At 40.8% G+C, this 18,994-nt stretch overlaps 1 protein-coding gene across 4 annotated transcripts in view; it reads right to left on the minus strand.

Annotated features, from left to right (window-relative positions):
* LOC123969108 (voltage-dependent T-type calcium channel subunit alpha-1I-like) overlaps positions 1 to 18,994 on the minus strand; it is a 232,829-nt gene that overhangs the window by 124,917 nt on the left and 88,918 nt on the right. For 3 of the 4 annotated variants that reach the window (XM_046046199.1, XM_046046198.1, XM_046046201.1), the window contains exons 6-9: positions 12,570 to 12,912; positions 11,616 to 11,708; positions 1,007 to 1,346; positions 523 to 920 (exon numbers count right to left, since the gene is read on the minus strand). In XM_046046199.1, coding sequence (XP_045902155.1) covers positions 523 to 920; positions 1,007 to 1,346; positions 11,616 to 11,708; positions 12,570 to 12,912 — 1,174 coding nt within the window. Of the gene's footprint in view, positions 1 to 522; positions 921 to 1,006; positions 1,347 to 1,771; positions 1,816 to 11,615; positions 11,709 to 12,569; positions 12,913 to 18,994 lie in introns of those variants that run through there. The other variant, XM_046046200.1, reaches the window with a different exon arrangement.

Here is an 18,994-nt window from a genome sequence, read left to right on the forward strand (position 1 = left end):
TTTCTTATCCAGGGTGATTTTATTATCATTGTATATCATTTATTCTATGATATGCGGTGTACTTTAATGTTTTATTGCTGTAGTTTTACATTGTAATTACTATTTCTGTTGAACTTTTACCCTGTAAAGCACCTTGGTCAACCTTGGATGTTGTAAGTGGGCTAGGTAAATACAGATGATTGATACTGATATTGATCTGAACATTTAAAACAGCTACTTTTGCTTTGTACTTTTACTGAATGTGTTGAGCCAAGCTTGCAGAATACTGTGTGTACGTCATGATTTCTTCATTGACAACAAGTTGTGCTTTATGAGAGAACACATTTGTGATACTGGACATTTGAATACATTGAAGAACAGACAAACAGCCGGGTATAACGTAGAGTCTGACAGAGAGGTGAGAATGAGATAGATAATGCAGAAATAAAAGATAGTAAATGAAACAAGTGGGTCATAAAGACCAAGAAAAGCATTTCTAAAGGACAGTTACGCAACACTAAAGAGAGCTGCTGCTCTCTGTACCTGCTCGTGGTGCTCAATGCCCATGCTGATGGTGTTGATCAAGATGGCGATCATGATGCCTCGGTTGAAGTATTTGCTCTCCACGATTCCCCACAGCTTCCTCCTCGTCTCGCGCCACAGCTCATTACATCGCTTCTTAGGACTACAGCCGCCATGGCTCCCTGCACCCTCCTGGCCTTTTTTGCCCTTCTCGTTACTACCAGAATGTACCCCCTCTCTGTCCGTTTCCTCCACCGCTCCCTCCTCTGCTTCATCATTTACTGCACTGCGAACTGGTCCCACCCCATCAGTGAGCAACAGGGCTGCGGCACACTGTGGGCAGCCTTCAGTGGCGTTGAGTGCCGTAGGTTCAGCGGGTGAGCCATGATCAGTTTTATTATGGTGGGGACAGGTTGCACCTAAAGTGGAGCAAATGGAGGTCATTAAAGGGTCAGTGTATAAAGCATGCACCTAAATACTACTGTCTTTGAATATTTTTACATACCGTGCCTCCTCACTGCTCTCCTCTCATGTCCTCCCCTTCCATTGGCATTCCTGTGCCTTCCTTCTCCTGCTCCTCTACCTCTTCCGGCGCCCCGAAAGCCGCGGGGTTTCCCCCGCAATGTGTTGAAAAGGGCAACAGTTTGTCTCCTGGCCTTGCGGAGGATGTGGCAAACCAGCTGGAAGAGTTCCTCGTAGCAGTCCCCAGGTTCACTGGCCAGGGTGGAGGAGGACGAACACCGTGCTCGCTGCTCCTGCATCAGCTGGTGCTCCCTCTGCTTAGTCTCTGAGAACTGGGTGGCGATGACCACGAGGCATAGGTTGATCATAAAGAAGGAACCAACCTGGGAGGATGAGAGCAATACAAATACCCATGTGTTTGTTATACCACCATAAACGCAACCATATAAAAAATTATTGTTTATCCCAAACTGTAAAATATTTTTATGAGCTACATTTGTAAACATTGGCATGAAATAGTACTAGACCCATAATCTCAGCTATTAGCAGTCAGTTTCTGCCAGCTAATCACACAGAGTAAAAAACTCTCAGCAAGATGGCTCTAGGCCAGCTGTTGCTACCTCTAGCCTGTTAGCCCACTTGGCTGGACAAGTCTAAACATTACACATTAGACAATATGGTTACAAACAAATCTGCTGTGGTTTCAGTGAAAACACTCAAGATAGTGAGCTGTAAACTCTGTCTTTTCTCTTGAGTGTATGATGGTATTTTGCTAACCAGCAATGGTTTAGGCATAGCTAAAATTTACCTATTCGCAGTGGCAGCCTTAAGCATCTGAGGACCTTATTCAAGAGCAAATGTGGGGCTTTACCCAACGCCGTGATGGGGCTGGTTGGCACAAATGCACAACATCATTTTAATCACAAATCATCAATTTTAGAAAACAGTTGCACAGATAAAAATATATTTATTTAAGAGACCTTCACCTTTCATTTTCTGGTGGTTATAAAATTCTGACATAAACAATGCCATAGAAATAGAGAGAGTAAAAAATGCCCCAGCCAATCCCAGTCTTTCCAACACAGGGACGCAGAGACAAGTTCAGTCTATATAATGACAGCATACTAAATGGTGCATGATATTCATGTATTTTGTATTAAGTAGTTATTAACTACAAATTACAACAATCTCAGAATGTTACTATAGCAAACTATAGCAAACAGCAAACTTGAACATCAACATTCTGTATATCAAAGCAGCCACAGCAAGTTCACAGTCAACAACACAAAACTAATCCATGAGATCTCCAAGGAGATGAAGTGGGACAGACGTGGGAGATGAGCATATATAACGTGGATCTGTCTGTTTGTCAGAGACTCTAGTAACTTATGCAGTGTAATTCATACACTTCACTCATAAACCACATAGTACATACATTGTAGGCGAACATAAGGCTTCATGATCAAAGAAACATTTCTGTCATTACTTGTTCCGACTCTCTCGCTCTTCTACATGAACTCTCTCTCTCTCACCTTCAAGTTTTTATGAATTTATGTTATTTTTTAATAATGCCTGAATTTAGTTGGTGCTGCAGCCCCCCAAACAAATCTACTTCCCATGTCCATGTCTATGCACTTGTGAAATTAGTAGTTTATTTTAAAAGTGGGTGAATTATTCAATTATTGTATGTCATTTAGGGCCATTTGGATGTAGTGACCTCCAAAGGGCAACTGGTGAAACAGCTCAGCTAAGGCTGCCAATGCCTAGTAGGGGAGGGGACCTCAGGACTTTGATGTTATAATTCAATATGCTAACATATCTTTCTTTTTTGATCATGAGAGGTAAAGCTTAGACTGACAAGTATTACCCTGGAACATCATGCGACGTAGGGATATACTCCCCAGGACCCAAGGATTTTTCTATTTTATCACTGAAACATAACATACTATAACCTTGGCTAGCACCGGTACTTTATAGTAGCAATATAGGAGAAGTGATTTTGGGCAGCCCTGGTTCAGAGTTAAAAGACCCATTCATTTTCTCCAGAGTGTGGATGCTAGATGACTCACAGTTAGAGTACATCCACAGAATGGATGGACAAGAAACTCTCCTGGTTGAATCATCAGAACAAAAGATGAACTGTGTTAAAAATGTGATAATGTTCTTTAATAAAAAAGTATAACCCTATGCACATAAAAGCATAACGTTACAAGCAAACTATGACTGCCAGAATGCATTTCAGAAAGAAATATCCAATCACAGAGCTAACCCCAAAATCACAAAAGCTAAAAACTATGCTCTTGACAAAACTGACTTTACAATCTGCAGCTAAAATACATTTCCTTTTGGATTCTGGGTCAATTTTGGATGCATTTGGAAACTATGGCCCTGTGTTTTATTGCAAACTTACAGTTATGGGTTTGTGTTCGTAAGTTTATTTGGGTAAACTGTTCCTCTTGTGTTGTTGTTACTTTGCTTCCTGACTAAGTTCACCTGTGTCTCATTATCTCCTCACTAGGGTATTTAGTTGGTCTGTTCCCCTCATACTGCGCCATTGATGTCTTTTGTCCAATGGCCATGTCCAGCTTTTTTTTCCTATAATCTGTTTCCCCTGAACTTTGCCTGTTCTTTGAATTTTGAATGTTGGACTTTGGATTTGTTTGCTTGTGTTGGACTTTATGCCTTGTTTAGGTACATTGGGTATCCGTCCCTTAAGGTTCTGTCATGTTAGCCAAAACTTTGAACACAGCAGACGCCGGAGGCAGAGCAGGTACATTTCAATTATTTATTCTAAACCACAACAGGGGCAAACTTACAGGATGGTGATAAAGCAGGGAGGTTCAAGGTTCAAAATAAAAAAAAAACAGATAATCCAGAAAAAAACAGGGAAAGATACACAAGGAAAAAAGGCTGAAACAGCGATGAACTGGCACAGAGTGAGGGGAACAAACCAACTAAATACCCTAGTGAGGAGGAGCTAACGAAACACAGCTGAACTTAATCAGACAAGCAGGGAGCACACAGACAGGACACAAAGTTTACAACACAAGAGAAAGGGTTTACAAAAGTAAAAAAGGATAAAACAAATGAAAAACCCAAAACTGTGACAAATGAGTATTGTTGTAGCCTATTTCAAGCCATTCACCATACCAAACTAACAGAAAAGGCATGGGTTCCAAGAATAGAAGTTGAAATAATTCAAACTGATCATAACAAACAATTATAGCCTTGTTACATATCAGGCTCACATATTTTTTTAATTAGTTTCACTGAGAATATCATTAAAAGAAAAAAAAATGAAATGGAAATAAATTTTCTCCAGAGTGTGGAGGAAAATGGGGAATAATACTCGCAATTCTATGGCCTCAATATTTCTGCCCCAGAAAAGGGAAAAAACACTGAGCTATCCTTTCGAAGATTAGAATGGTCATCCAGCCCTGTGGGGAAATTGGTGCAGTATATAAAATTCTTATAAAATTTTAAATGTTTTCATACTAGTTTGTTGTCTATGCCTCCTACACATACTCATCTTTCTGGAGCACAAACCTAATATTATAGCTGGGAACAAGGCTATCACAGGGTTTTAATGTAGTAAACTATAACCATTTTTAAAGTTTACTACATTAAAACCCTGTGATAGTTGATTGTACATTTTCCCAGCTATAATTTTAAGTTTACAATAAAGAAATGCTAACAGTATTGACACTTGTTTCAAAACGTACTTTCTGCAATTTCTTTGTAGAACCTGAAGCGTTCATTTTAAAGGGAGCAAGGATATCTAACATTCCATGGAGAGAGTCCAAACCTACCATGCAGCCTTTGCTTAATATTGATATATGCTATATATTAATAATTTCTATAAAAAAACATTTTTAGAAGTGTATGAGAAAGCTCTAAGGTATGCTGTGTTGGATGGGTGATGTTTTAGGATCACTTTCTGTTCACTGAGCTAGAAGGCGAGAGAAAAAGAGAGTAGAAAAAGGGCAAGGTCACCAGGAGAAGCAGAGCTGATGTGGAAAAAGAGGTGGAGAGAAAGCAAGAAGGCAGAGAGAGGGATGGAGTGTAATGCTCTCTAGGTTGTGATCAATAGTGATTGTGAAGCCTGATAACCCCCTTCTGCCCTCCATCTGAATCACTGTGGAAAGACTATGGAAGTGCTGGAAAAAAGGCAAGCAGACGTGTGTGTGTGTGTGTGTGTGTGTGTGTGTTGTTGTTGTGTGTCAGTGTGTGTAAAAATGTTCTTCATTGATCCAAAGCAGAAATTTGTGGTCAGACTGGCTGGTTTTCAATCCTGCTCTCTGGACTCATGGACTGAAGGGGAGGCAGTGTGTCCCAGCACACATTCAGCACCCTCACTGATCCCATCAAATATTTATACTCACACTCTGCTGGAGCCACTGAAATACAATTAGATGAATGCGTGGGTGTGTGTGTGCGTGTGTGTGTGTGTGTGCGCGCAGTTTTAACCCAGAGGGAGTTGGACCAGCTCTTAAGCCTCTTTTAGCTCATTGTTTTGGTTTTTACAGCACATTTATAGTTTGGTTAGGTGCTCTAATCAACCCGGTTTCCAGCAACAGCTGGCAGCTGTTTTAACAAACAAACTAGGCTACTGATAGGCCTACAGTACACTACCCAGTATTATTGTCTCACAAATCACTTTCTGCATGTGTAGTGAAGGTACTAAAGGTTATAAATAAGCAAAACCCTAGACCAGGGGTGGCAGTTTTCTGCATTAACTTGCCCATCTTTTTGGTTCTGCCATGTTTAATCAACTGAGTTAAATGTTTTCATCGACCAGTTATCCATCATTGTAGGCAGGCTCTGAAATGTACTTTTTTCACTACCTGCCCCCTGGAGCAGGCAAGAAATTGTTTCTGCCACTTGATACAATGAAATGTATGAGCTAAATGAAGGAATAACATTCAGCTCACTTAGGCATCATTTGATGTAAATAGTGTTGTAATTCAATGTTGAATATACTTACAAAAATATTTACATGCATGTTTGCAAGCACAACAAACCTCTGTCTTTTAGTACATAACAATCACTCCACCAAACTTAATAGAAATACTAATTTTGAGTTTCAACAAAAATATAACGTGATACCTCATGCTCCTAATAGGTAAGCTTAGGGATTCTCTGACAACACCGGAGTCACCCTCTGTAATCTGGCCACTTCGCTGCTGGCAAGCTAACAGGGTGTCACTCAGGACGGACTGGGGGCCGTAGTTTGGCCACCCCTGCCTTAGACCCTCTTGGCTTATTTCCATCCAATACACCAAAAACACAGCAACAGGTGGGGGCATTACAAGACAAGACATTAATTAGGTGTCGGTATTCGTATCCATGTATGGGCTGAATGCTAATACCAGGTATAAGTAAGGGAAAGAGGGATCAAATGAAAAGGCTAATCACACTGTGCACCTCTGTAACAAAACAGTTTGAGGTTGCCATTTCCGGATGTTAAACCTTAATTCCACAGGGCCAAGCTATTTTCGTGGGAAAGCCTTTAATTCCACCTAGTTGTCTGGTCTAAACTGCTCTACACGATGGTAATCAGTTTACAGCATATCTCAAACTCTCTCCATCTGTATCTCACTTCTTTCATCTGTCTCTCCATCTGTCACTCTCATCTCAACACCGCACTCTACCTCTCCCTCAATTCAATTTGATTTAACACACTTAATCTGCATGAATGTTACGTGAGGGAAATTGTCAAAGCATCTAAATACAACCTGAACCTCGCTCTCTCTCTCTCTCTCTCTCCCACCCCACCCCCCCCACCCCCCATCCTTCCTCTCTTTCTGTCAGTCTCGGTTGCAGTTTCACTCTCACGCTCTCCTCCATCTCCCCATGCTCAGTGTCGTGAAGTATTAAAGGAAACATAATTAAAAGTCTCCTCATCTGTCTGCTAGTGAGATGAGAACAAGCTGGGATATGAACAGAAGCTTTAACATTTGAATAGTAACGCTTAAATCACTTTCCTCCACTAAGTCTGTTTGTGAGACAAGCCTTGAAACATGCTGCAACAAAGCCGACAAGAGCCTGACTGTCAAATGCTGTCTCTGTGGGGGGAAAAAGGACATATTTGCAACAACTACAGAGAGCAAAATCCCACTATGCTTAGTTTACAACACTTACGCACGATAAATTAGAACAGATTCATCTTGAGATACATTAAACAGTGGAGATTTGCTTTCCTCATTTAGATAATGTTTCAGGCATTTCTGCTTTACTAGATACTCAGAGAAGAGACATGAGGGAACATTTTTATTTAATTTCTAGCAATTAAAATCATTCTGATCCTCATCTGGAGGATTCAACTTGATTGTTTATTCGGTGAAATATTTTAAATAGGCCACACATACTATACAATCGCACATGTGGTTTATTATCTCTGAAGCTAAAAGTTACCTATACTACACAAATGCACATGTCTCTGAGACTAGAAACTTGTTAAGTTCTCGAACTGCACGTCTAAAAAACCAGTGGTAGGGACAGACTAGCAAACTCTATCACGGGAGCAAGTTGTTTCTGCTGTAACTCTGCGGTGATGCCCTGACATTTCATCTAGCACCATGATCCACCAGGTTACAGTTTTCACTTGCTAACAGGTCAATTTCACACTCTAAATGTCAGCCTAATAACATCCAATTGACATAAATGTTAAAATGTTTAAGTATTTAGGTCAAAGTACAATATTATTGACAATGTACAGTTTAGACTGATGAAAGCTGAGCCAAGTCTTGTACAATGTACAGCCCAGCCTGACGAGCTACCAGCTCAACTTTACATTGCCTAAGATGTCCTATAATGGCCACCATACAAATCTGGTCTCTTCACTGGCACTACCCTTGGGCCAAACCTTATGTTTTCTTGGCCCAATACTACTGGTAAACATCAAAGAATAAAAGAAAAATGTTGCCTCCTTGTTTTACATCGATTTTACATTACAGCCTCACTGAGCTGCTATTGTGGCTTATTGTCAGTTACTTAACTTAATCCCCTTTGTCCCTGGTGGGACATAAGGCTTCGACGACGATCTGCCACCATCTAGACTTGTGTTGTGCAACATGCTGGGCCAACATCATGTGGAAATAGACAGAGTATTAAGAGTTAGAGTAATCTCTATAAACTGATATCTCCTTATGAATCTAAAATTGGGCAAAATGCAATTTCGGAACCCATGAGCTTTCGTCTGACAATGATTTTTCTTTTTATGCTAGAGATTAGCTTTAAGTTTTAAGTCCTCATCAGACAATAGGGTTCAGAGGCTGGAGTAATATAATATGACATATGATTTTGTTAACCTTCAAGAAATGTAAGCTCCATGACTAAAACTAACGACATTTTTTTAGCCATTAAAAAGCCCCACTCAAAAGTAAATGCAGGTTTCTTAGTGACTTAACTATTCATTTCAAAAGATTGGGCTTTGAAGATATGTAAATATGTGTTTCATGGGACACTGAATGTTGCACTGGATGTTCTCATTTTAATTGTTCAAGATATAACATTATTATATTGTTATAATATGTTAGTGCTAATGTTACTTGCTGTGATTTTTTATAGTTTATGTACATTTACCAAGACAGTGACAGCTGGCCAATATTTCTAGCAATTAGTTGTTTAATAAGAATAAAGTGAAGTGTGTACATTCTTGGTCTTTATTTATAGCTACTTAAGATGACCTGTTATGTGATCTGGAAGCAGTCTGCTAATTATTCCCAGTTCACTTTGATTATCATTAAGTCCAGATAAAATACTTTCATGTTCGTCTTTGTTTTAATTTTATGCTGTGTTTTCTACTTAATATTGTTTTGCACCAAGTAAAGACCTGCATTTATTTCTAAAATGTGCTGTATAGTGTATATATAAACATGCCTTGCCTTGCCTTAATACTAAAGCATTTTCATTCTAAAGTTTGGGGGTCAGAATGACAGATTGTATGACATACTGTTAAACCTGATGCTGTGATCAGCATGTCTGGTCCATCCATGTGAGCCCGGAAGACATGGAGAGGGATTCACTCTAATTAATAACATCTCTTTTAAGATCAAAGAGGGAGACCAAAATGTGGTCGCTTCCTCTCTCATGGCAAATCTGGAGAAGAGTGCAGGAATGCGTCCTTTTTCGTTTGTGTGTATCAATAAAGTAGTTTAGGATGTTGACTGGACTACTGGGCGTGCCATGGCATTCGTTGGCATACCTTGGGTATTTTTCAACCTGGACCTTATTCTCCCACGTTTTTGTGTCTATGTGACTAATTGGGGTAACATATTTTAAAAACGCTCCAGTATTGAGCGAGCACCCTGCAGCTGGCAGCAGTGAAACAGGGCTGCAACGCAATCCTTAAGGGGCATTTATGTCCCATGAAAGTGTAGCCGACATCCACTATAGTGCTTTTGTTTTGCCACTGACAGGCTCAGGTTGTTAGTCTGACAACATCGTGGAAAGGCTCTGTGCAGATAGACCTTTTTTTTTTTTTCTTTTCCTTTCCTCTGATTAACCACGAACATTCACTATATCGCTATGTCAAAACCACCATACTCCATTGATAAAAAGTGTTATTGTACTTCGCAAAACACAGGAGTTGCTGGTCAACAATTGCCTGTTAGTTAGTCTATTTGTGTTATTGTGTGATTTTGATGTTTTTGTTTATTTGTCTGACTTTGGTGTTTTTAACTCTTTAAAACACCAAATTCACAAATGTTTCTGGTTAAACAAAAATTACCTTATCTCTATAGCGATTCTGCCTACTATGTTGTCAGACTTACAATAACAATTTGCGCCTGTCAGTGGCAAAAACAAGCATCTTAGTGGATGAACTTTGACCGGACGCAATTGCCCGCAAGGATTATGTTGCAGACCTGTTTCACTGCTGCCAACTGCAGCACTGCGCTCTCACTCAATACATGACCGATTTTTAAAAGGTTGCAAAATACCAAAGTTACCCTTTAAGAAGATAATGTCTGCCAAGCAAGTGGCGCCAGCCACAGGAGATTAACATAAGCAGATACAATGTAGATATAAGGCAGGGTCAAGGTGCAGAGTAACTGCTCTTTGCTTTGGTAAGACTAGGAGTTAAAGGCAGCTTAAAGGTAAGTTAGTGAATGGCGTTGACTGTCGTGGAACCCAGTTTAATTTGTGATTTCACAGTCTGATACCCACTGCAGGGCCTAGTGATGGGTAAGAACGTCACGGATACTGGGCTTCTATGCTCGTTTGGCACATTGCAGTAGGTACTGATAACTGAATATGTGTTTGCAAGTGTATGCGAGTGTTTCTTTGTGATTGAGAATAATGAGTAGAGTGACAGATACATGAATGGAGTTAGCCTGAGCTGTATACTGATGCTCAGTATAAAGCTCAGCGAGAGAGTGGGGAGGACATGAAGACAGGAGGGAAATGGATGAAGAGAGCCAGGAAGTGGTAGAGATACAAGAAAAGAGGAGAAGAAAGGGGTTGAGGAAAAGAGGGAGACACAGAGGGTGGGACAGGTAGGAATGAAGGTGGGAGGGATGGAAGGAAGTGTCAAGGATTGATAAATGGCAGGAAAAGGTAATTGAGTGGCAAGGAGCAGAGAATGACCAATTTAAGGAGATAGACAGATGTAGAGAGAGTAGTGGAAGAAAGAAACTAAGGAAATGAAGGGTAAGAAAAGAAGGGAGTGTTACAAGAGGAGAGAAGGAGGAAGACAGAGCTTGTGTCTGAATCTGAAGGCATGCAATTAAAAGTGTAATAAAAAAAGACAAGACAGCCCCTGGGTTAGGGAAGTAACCGGGACTGGCAGTCACACTGCATTATGATAACACTTCACACGCCCATTGCAGCACACATACAGACACAGCTGAGCTAAAGGATTGGAATTAAAAAGTGTTTTATCAGAATAAAAGGGGGGTTCTTCAAGGATTTCAGCTCAGCTTTCACGATAACACTGACAGCCTTGTGTGTGTGTGTGTGTGTGTGTGTGTGTGTGTGTGTGTGTGTGTGTGTGTGTGTGTGTGTGTGTGTGTGTGTGTGTGTGTGTGTGTGTGTGTGTGTGTGCATGGGTATGCAGGTGAGAGAGAGAGAGAGAGAGACTACGGGGAAATAGCCAAGAAAATAGAAAACTTCCTAATGTTAATCCCAGAAGAGAAACTTCCAGTTCTGCCTTCTGGATCTGCTTGCCACAGCCTCACAAGCACTTTAAGATCCCCAAAAATAAAGAATTGTACAGTATTGTAAGTAATTCTTCTTGTGTACTCGTATTGTATAGCAATCAAAGCATAGACTGCATCAGTATAATATAGAACCTGCATAAGGTAAAGTAAGGTACTTTTGTCACATTCATTCTCTGCATTTAACTCATCCCAAGTACTGGGAGCAGTGGGCAGCCACTGTACAGTGCCTGTGGATCAACTGGAGATCTAAGCCAGTGCTGCCGTTTAACGCACTGACTGGAGACTCTTTATTTGATGGTGGGGGAAACCGGTGCACCGAACCCGAGACCTTCATACTGTGAGGCCACAGTGCTATCCACTATAATAAACAATATTTTGATGAATATAGATATCTGAAAAAATCCTTGCTACAAGGATGATAATCGTTACTTTAAACATATAACGCAGCCCTATGCACACTTCCTATACTGTATATGTATGAGTGTGACTTACAATGATCAGTAGAATGAAGTAGATGAAGTTGTAGAAGGAATGAGCATCCATCACATAGTACATGATCTCCACCCAGCCCTCCAGAGTGATCACCTACAGACAAGAGGAAAGGTGTAAGTAAATACACAATAACTGTATCCACAGGACGTCTGCTCTTAGGGTTGAAATACTTCTGTTAAAAGGAACAATTTGACATTTTCGGAAATGCATATTTGTGTTCTGGCAAGAAAGTTATACAAGAACTTTGATACCACTCTTATAAACTTAAAGCTAAAGCCAGCAGCCAGGAATCTTGACTAAGCATAAAGTCTGTCTGAACGTAACAAAATCCACCTCTAAAGCTGTTGCATAACTATGCCACATTGAATTTGCTTACAAAATGATTATTTGCCATTTTATGGGGAATTGTTTACTGAAATATTTCTTGGCTGGGAACAGTGACTTACTGGAGTCTTCATGGTCGGCTGGCAACTGCTCACGGCCAAGAAATCGTCTGACGCATTCCCCCATAAAATGGCAACTTGTTGTTTTTACAGGAGTGGATTAAACAAATGAGAGAATGAGTAATCAAGAACTAGCTCGATTTTGAAAGTATCCAAAAAAAAAACCAATCCTTCAGGCTTCCACCCAAAGCCACTCCCCCAAACACACATTTACATGTGCACAGGCAGAAGCTAGAGCGCAGGCAGGCCAGCCAATATGGGTGGTCAATAAATTCACTCGGTCTGACTAAAATGATTAGCTGTCCTTATTAAAGTTCCGCAACAGCCTCAGATAAGAATTTCTTTTCATTTTTGTGTCAGAGCATTTGATTTATTGATTGTTGTCGGAATGTAAAGAGAACATCGACAAATAAAACAACACAATATTATTTAAAAGGTGGTTATGGACCAAAAACAAAGCAGTCTGATTGGTGGTCTGCTTTTACAATACCAAGTTTACCAAAATCCCCACCTGGAAGATGACAATCCAGGCATAGGCAATGTTGTCAAAGTTTATGGCTCCTTTGTGGGGGTTGGTGTGCCCTGTATGACACCTGGTGTAGTACTGGTTCCAGTTGACACAGAGCCCTGCTACACTGACAGTGCCATTGGCCACAGGCTCAGGGCTCAGGCCCAGTGACTGGCGGTACAGGGCGTCGTCTTTATCCAGGCAGCACGCCCTGCCTCCCTGGCGGCGGGCTGGGACGTCAGAACATGACATGATACCGTTGTCGACTGGCAGGGAGCAGATGAAGGGTCGCTCGTCATCCTCGTCAGCCATGTAATAGGGCCTAGGCAGACTGATACCCGTAGCGCTGGAAGTGTGAAGGGAGAAGTACAGTGGTGAGTACAAAATTAAAGATTTGTATATTCCCTTTAAAACAAGAAAAAAAGAAAGGATAAAACAATTATATATAAAAATATATAACTTTACATTAAGGGAAGTCCATCAGAATAAAGATTTATAATGTAACTTAATATTGCACTAAATTGTATTAAAACCCATCTACTTTCACATAACATAAAGGTATGCAGTAAGACATGCTTTAAAGAGATGTGTGTGTGTGTGAGACTTTGTGGCGTGCTTTCATAGACAGAGCAAAAACACTTGTCCTTCATGGCTATTTCCAACACACACCAAATAAGAACATATAACACCCACAGACACAAAGCTGAGTGGATGAAAGGATGGAGAGAAGGAGAGAGAGTGGGAAGCAGACACACAGACAGATGATTATATTTGTGATGGTAAAATTGAAAGAAAACGACACCAGAGGCACGTGGACAGAGAGAGGTAGTGATGGAGACACATTAACCCTGACACACAGCTGACTGATGGAGTTTGTCTGCAGTTGTGTGGCTGTGGCTAACCCTTCCCTATAGTTCCGGTGCGTGTCCACTATTGTTGGCTGCATTCCACACGTATTTCTTGCCGTCACATTGATGATGTTAAACTGGAAAGGAAGGCAGGCTGTGAGAACTCTCTTATTGACTGCTTAGCCTATCGAATCAGTGATTTCACCCACTTGATGTGGCATCTACCAGATTTTTTGCTTTTACCCTTTTTCTTCTTCCATACACACACTAAGAAATTCAGACTGTCTAACATACTGTGGGCTGAGTGCAAAACCAAAATTTACAGTGTTGTCCAAGCATAAACTGTCAAATTCACAGCGTCGGAAAAACGGTACCTTAATTTGTTTTGTTTGTCTCTCTGCGAAGAAGAAAGTACAGATACGTGTATTCCCTCTCACACTGGTGCAAAATATACTTGCAGACCAGTGGTCAATGTTACTTCTTTGCAGTCGACATGGTGTGTCAGTGAGAGACAGACAGAGGAAGGCCAAAAGCAGCATAAGACTTAACAACATTAAATGAGTTCCAGTGAGAGTTGTGAGTTCTTTTCTGTTTAAAAATTTTGTAAATGAAAGAGAAGGAGAGGAAGAGAGGGACAGAGCGGAAGAAAAAATCTAAAACTGAATCAATAACTGAAAGAGGGAAGGCAATATGGTGAGAAGAAAAACAAAAAAGGATTATATGTGTAAGTAAAAGTGTTTGCCTCGCCATTACAAAAAGAGCAAGGTAGACGTTAAAGCCAGAGAACGGCAAAGCTGTGTGATCTCACTTTAATCTGAGAGCTGGTTGCAATTTAAAGGGCAGACCAGAGAAAGAGATACAGATGAATGCAGACGGCGGTTAGCAATTACATCTGACCTGGTATTTGAGAAGGCTCAATAGAAGCAGCATTGTGAGTACTACCCTGTCTCTCACTCGTCTTTGTCACACTCTTTCTATCTCTTTCACTAACTCTGTCTCTCTGCATTGTGCAGTACTGAACAGGAGTTATTACCTGAGAAGATCTGCAGCCTTTTTACATTATTTACAGTGTAGCTGTGGATGTTTCTGATATATCTTTTTTCCTCACATCATTCCGCACTTCCATCACATGAATTGATTCTGGCCAAAATCTCCTCCATTGCATCATCTCATCTAAGCTGCAAATATATTGCCTCATAGGACAAATTAAGTCTAAACCCGAATATGCCACAAGCATGGCTTGTTGTCAAAGAAATTCATTTTGATATGAATGTAATAACACAAGGTTAGAGAGTCATTGTCTCTGATAATGTTTTTGTTTGTCCAATTAAGCTTTTATAGTAAAGTTCCAATTTCTTTTCCACAGGAATAATTTACAACTAGCAAGCTGGTGAAGAAGTTGGAACATCTATCAGCTTAAGAGACAGATGTTATTTTTTTCAAAAATAATGACCAAACCAGAACTAAAGGGAGAGTAAATATTCGACTTATATGTGTAAGGTGGTCAGAAACATAACTCATAATGGAAGTTAATGTGGGTCTGGATGTGTAAAAGGGCAAACGTTGACCAAACACCTTAGCCATAACAACTTAGAATGACTTTAAAAAGCAGGATTGTTGGTTTGTCAGCTGATCGTGGAGTTTTTTGTGCCCAAGTTGCCAAAAAAGCAATTAAGAACTATAACAACCATCATGCCATACCTTTGTACACTATTAAAACCACATTCAACAGATCTAAAGCAAGATGATGCTTGACCTGGAAGCTTCTTTACAGAATCTTCATCACCAAAAAATTATTTTGTCTTTTTCAACAGTTTAACAGCAGTGTTGAAGTCTTGTTCTAGTGGACCATTAACTGTGCAAGATTTATGAAAAGTGCTGTAGTCTGGTCTAGTGTCTCATTAATTGAGTGCACTATTTTCAACAAGTCTGATCACTCTCTATTTGTTTTTCAGTTCTTTATTCGCGAGGGTGAAATTAGGTGACAAACATCCTGGCCAAGCAAAGCTGGCTACCTAAACCAAACACAAGGCCAAAGCCGCTAGAAGAAAATGTTTCTGGCTTTACTCAAAAACTTAATAACAAATATGTGCTGCATGTTTGTATCACTTAGTATTTTTAAACCAATTAAAAACAGTTTTTGGTGCAGTATGGTACTTAAATAACACAAATTATGTGAGTGCTGTTTTACAGCCCCTGCTATGGGATTTTCTGGTGTGCCACATGGATCTCAAGTGGCTAGTTTATCAAACTAAAAAGTAAAAACAGCGGATGATATCTAATTGCTACTTTCTGGTTAAAAATGATAATGAATAAACAAACTAACCCCTTTCTGTAAGAATCTTCTTCACTGGATGGCCCCCACACAGGATAAAACGTACAAACCAACTGCAATAAATGTTGTTCTCTCTGTTCCTAGCTGTGTTCACCTGTTGAGCCCATCTGCTTCTGGTTTCTATGGCTGTTCATTTATTCACTTTCCACGTGGCACTGTCTGTGTGTCATGAATAAACAACCTACATTACAGTGTGTGTCTGCAATAATGAACCTGTGTCTCCTGATATGTTTGTATTTTTGTCTCCCGTTTGTGCAAACAGGAGGCCTGGGAACAGCAAGTAACTGTCAGAAAAATGTGACCGTCCACCCACTTATTCCACTCTTCTTCCCATCACACACCTCATCCTCTAATACCCACCTCTGTACATGACCAAGTCAACATCCAGCGACAGCAGACATCACAGCCTAGCAGATTATCAGATTGGATACCGGCTGTGTTTCTCTGTATACTGAGGTGATTACGTTCGCCACCAGACAGTGTCAGACAGACTGCAGTCATTTCACACCTGAGGAGACGTTGGACTCCTGACAGCAGAGACACCAGCCAAAGGTGTGTGTTTTATACCTCCCGCACTTGTTCCTGGACACACTCTGCGGTCTAATTGACAACTGTCACCCGTGGTTTGCATCAGCTCTGTGGCAAACGATTTTAAAAAATCTGCTTGTGTGCATGTTTTACCAACATCGGATGGCATTCAAAAAAATTAAGTCAGGACATTCTGTGATTACATCCCCTCTCTGTCTCATCTCTGAATTTGTTACCATGGTGATGGCCTATCCCAAAGCCTCTCAACAGATTATTATTTTCTCTCTGGGCTTGGCTGTGCAAACTGCTGTCCAGCCCACTCATTGGTGACGCTTGGCCACGAATCTGGTCTCCCTGGGCTGCCGCTCACGACCAACCAAAATCCAAGTTATTGTCTGAGGTCTGTGTTTTCACAGTGGTATTAGCTGTACTCTTAATCATAGAGATATTTGGTAACAAAACACCTGTTAAGCATCCAGCTCCTAATTTGGACTGACTTTTTTATTTTGCTGTTACCAGGGGACATGAAGAGAGTCATCATAATTCATGCAAACAATTCACAGAAGTCACGCTAGTGTCCCACATACTGCTGAGCAAATGCCCTGCACAACAAATGCACTCTTGATTAATCAGGTGAGATTAAAGAGGTCATATTATTCTCATTTTCAGGTGCATAATTTTATTTAGGCGTTGTACTAGAATTTTTGTCATACTGCACCCCTCTTTTTCATCTGTGTGTTGAACGCTTTATTTTAGCTATGGAGTGAGGCATCTCACTTCTGTTCAGCCTTTGTTGGGAGTTGCACATTTGCAGTACATAGATAAGGACTAACAGCTAATTAAAAGCAGAGTAGAGCGGGTACTGACAAGCAAGGTAGCAAGTGCTAAGTTCTTAATTTGTAACAAAAGTATCTTTCATACTTAATGTTTTAACTGTGCATTGGTATCTAACGTTCTGTAGGGAGGGTGTGGGTGAAGGGGGGCAGCGGGCGGGTCATATCACCCAAGAAGCAGACTGTGCTGGTAGGTTATGTGTTTTAGTTGAACCTATAGAGATGCCCTGTTCTTTCATTATATATCACATCTGTCAGGCAGGGAGTGTCTTGTAGCTGTTTTGAAGGACTGATTGAGAAACATCATGGAGCCTCCTCCAAAGCTGCCAGTGTTGAAAAGACATCTTATCTAAAGTCACTTTTTAAAAGGAGACATCTAATAACACAAGTCAGTCATTTCAGTTCAGTCAAATTATTTATATTGTTTTATTATTTCATAGCAGGTCCATCAGCCTCCACCTCTACCTCCATCATTGGTTTCATCCAAGAAGCTTACAGTGCTGGTAAGTTTAGGCCTACATCAACAATAACTAAACATGACTTTTCCAAAAAGACACTCAGACAGTAAAAGTAGTTTCTATCATTACATGTTTAGATCACAAAAAGCTAGTTGAGAAAAGTGATGCTATCAACTGTTTTGTAGTTTTTGTCTTTTAATATCTTGTCTGGCTGTTAATAAAGATTTAAGCTTTGGTCATAATCACTTTATCAGTCTTCTTATTCAGAAGTGTCTACTGGGTCTTGCACTGCCATTAAGCTCAGTAGCAGTGGTGGTATCGTATGTTTCCTGTTCGACATCAAACATAGTAGATATAATAATATATGTATGAGTATAGTCTAGTTATTGTTTTTCATCAGAATCAGCTTTATTTTCAAACAGGTTCAAGAAATTTGCTTTTGTGTTTCTGTGCTAAACAAATGTGGCAGGTTTAAGAATATAAGAAAGATTCGTCGGGTCTTATTTAAAAACAAGAGACGTTGTTTCTGCGTCAAATATAGTCACAACGCCCAACAGTCAAGAGGGGCCTTCAACTAAATTTTGATTAGGGCCCCCGAAGGTCTAGGGGCAGCTCTGCACACGCGTGCGCGCACACACACACACACACACACACACACACACACACACACAGGCAGAGCGGAGCAGAGAGGCCACTAGGCAGGCTGAAGCGTGGCTTCGGCTGTAATACTTCCCGGTATGTGGATGGGTGGTGGAGTTTATTTGTGCTTTAGAACGTAACCACCTTGAAACAATCAGAAAATTAAGTTTTTTTCTCTGTTTCACTTCTTTGTTCTTGCTTGTTCACTGTCGTCTCACAGCAAGAAGGTCGTCAGTTCAAACCCCGACCTTTCTGTGTGGAGTTTGCATGTTCTCCCCGTGTCTGTGTGGGTTCCGACTTCCTCCCACCATCCAAAGACATGCAGACTAGGTTGATTGGTGACCCTAAATTGTCCTTAGGTTTGAGCGTGAGTGGTTGTTCGTCTATGTGTACCCCGCCTTGGATTGGCTCCAGCCCCCCCCGCGACCCTGTACGCAGGATAAGCGGTTGACGATGGATGATTGTAATGATGCTGCTAAGTATGTCTGGGGATGTTTGTCTGGAGTGTGTGTTGTGAGCTTGTTTTGTTTGTCTGTCTCTGTTTGGCTCTCTCTCCAGTCTGGGAGCTGGGGGGCGTGTCTGCTGCGGGCTCTGCACTCACCTAAGGCTTATCCTCAATCAGCACACCTGACCTGTGTTCCTCAATCAGCCACTGCTTAAATAGGAGGCTCAGACATCCAGTCCCCGCAGGATCGTTGAATTTCCATGCGTATGTCATGTCAGCCCCAGCCGACCTCAGAATCTGTTTACCTTGCAAATATCGTTTGTATCGGTCTAACCTTATCTC

The sequence above is a fragment of the Micropterus dolomieu genome, linkage group LG04 (assembly GCF_021292245.1).
Source record: "Micropterus dolomieu isolate WLL.071019.BEF.003 ecotype Adirondacks linkage group LG04, ASM2129224v1, whole genome shotgun sequence".
Taxonomy (NCBI): Eukaryota; Metazoa; Chordata; class Actinopteri; order Centrarchiformes; family Centrarchidae; genus Micropterus; species Micropterus dolomieu.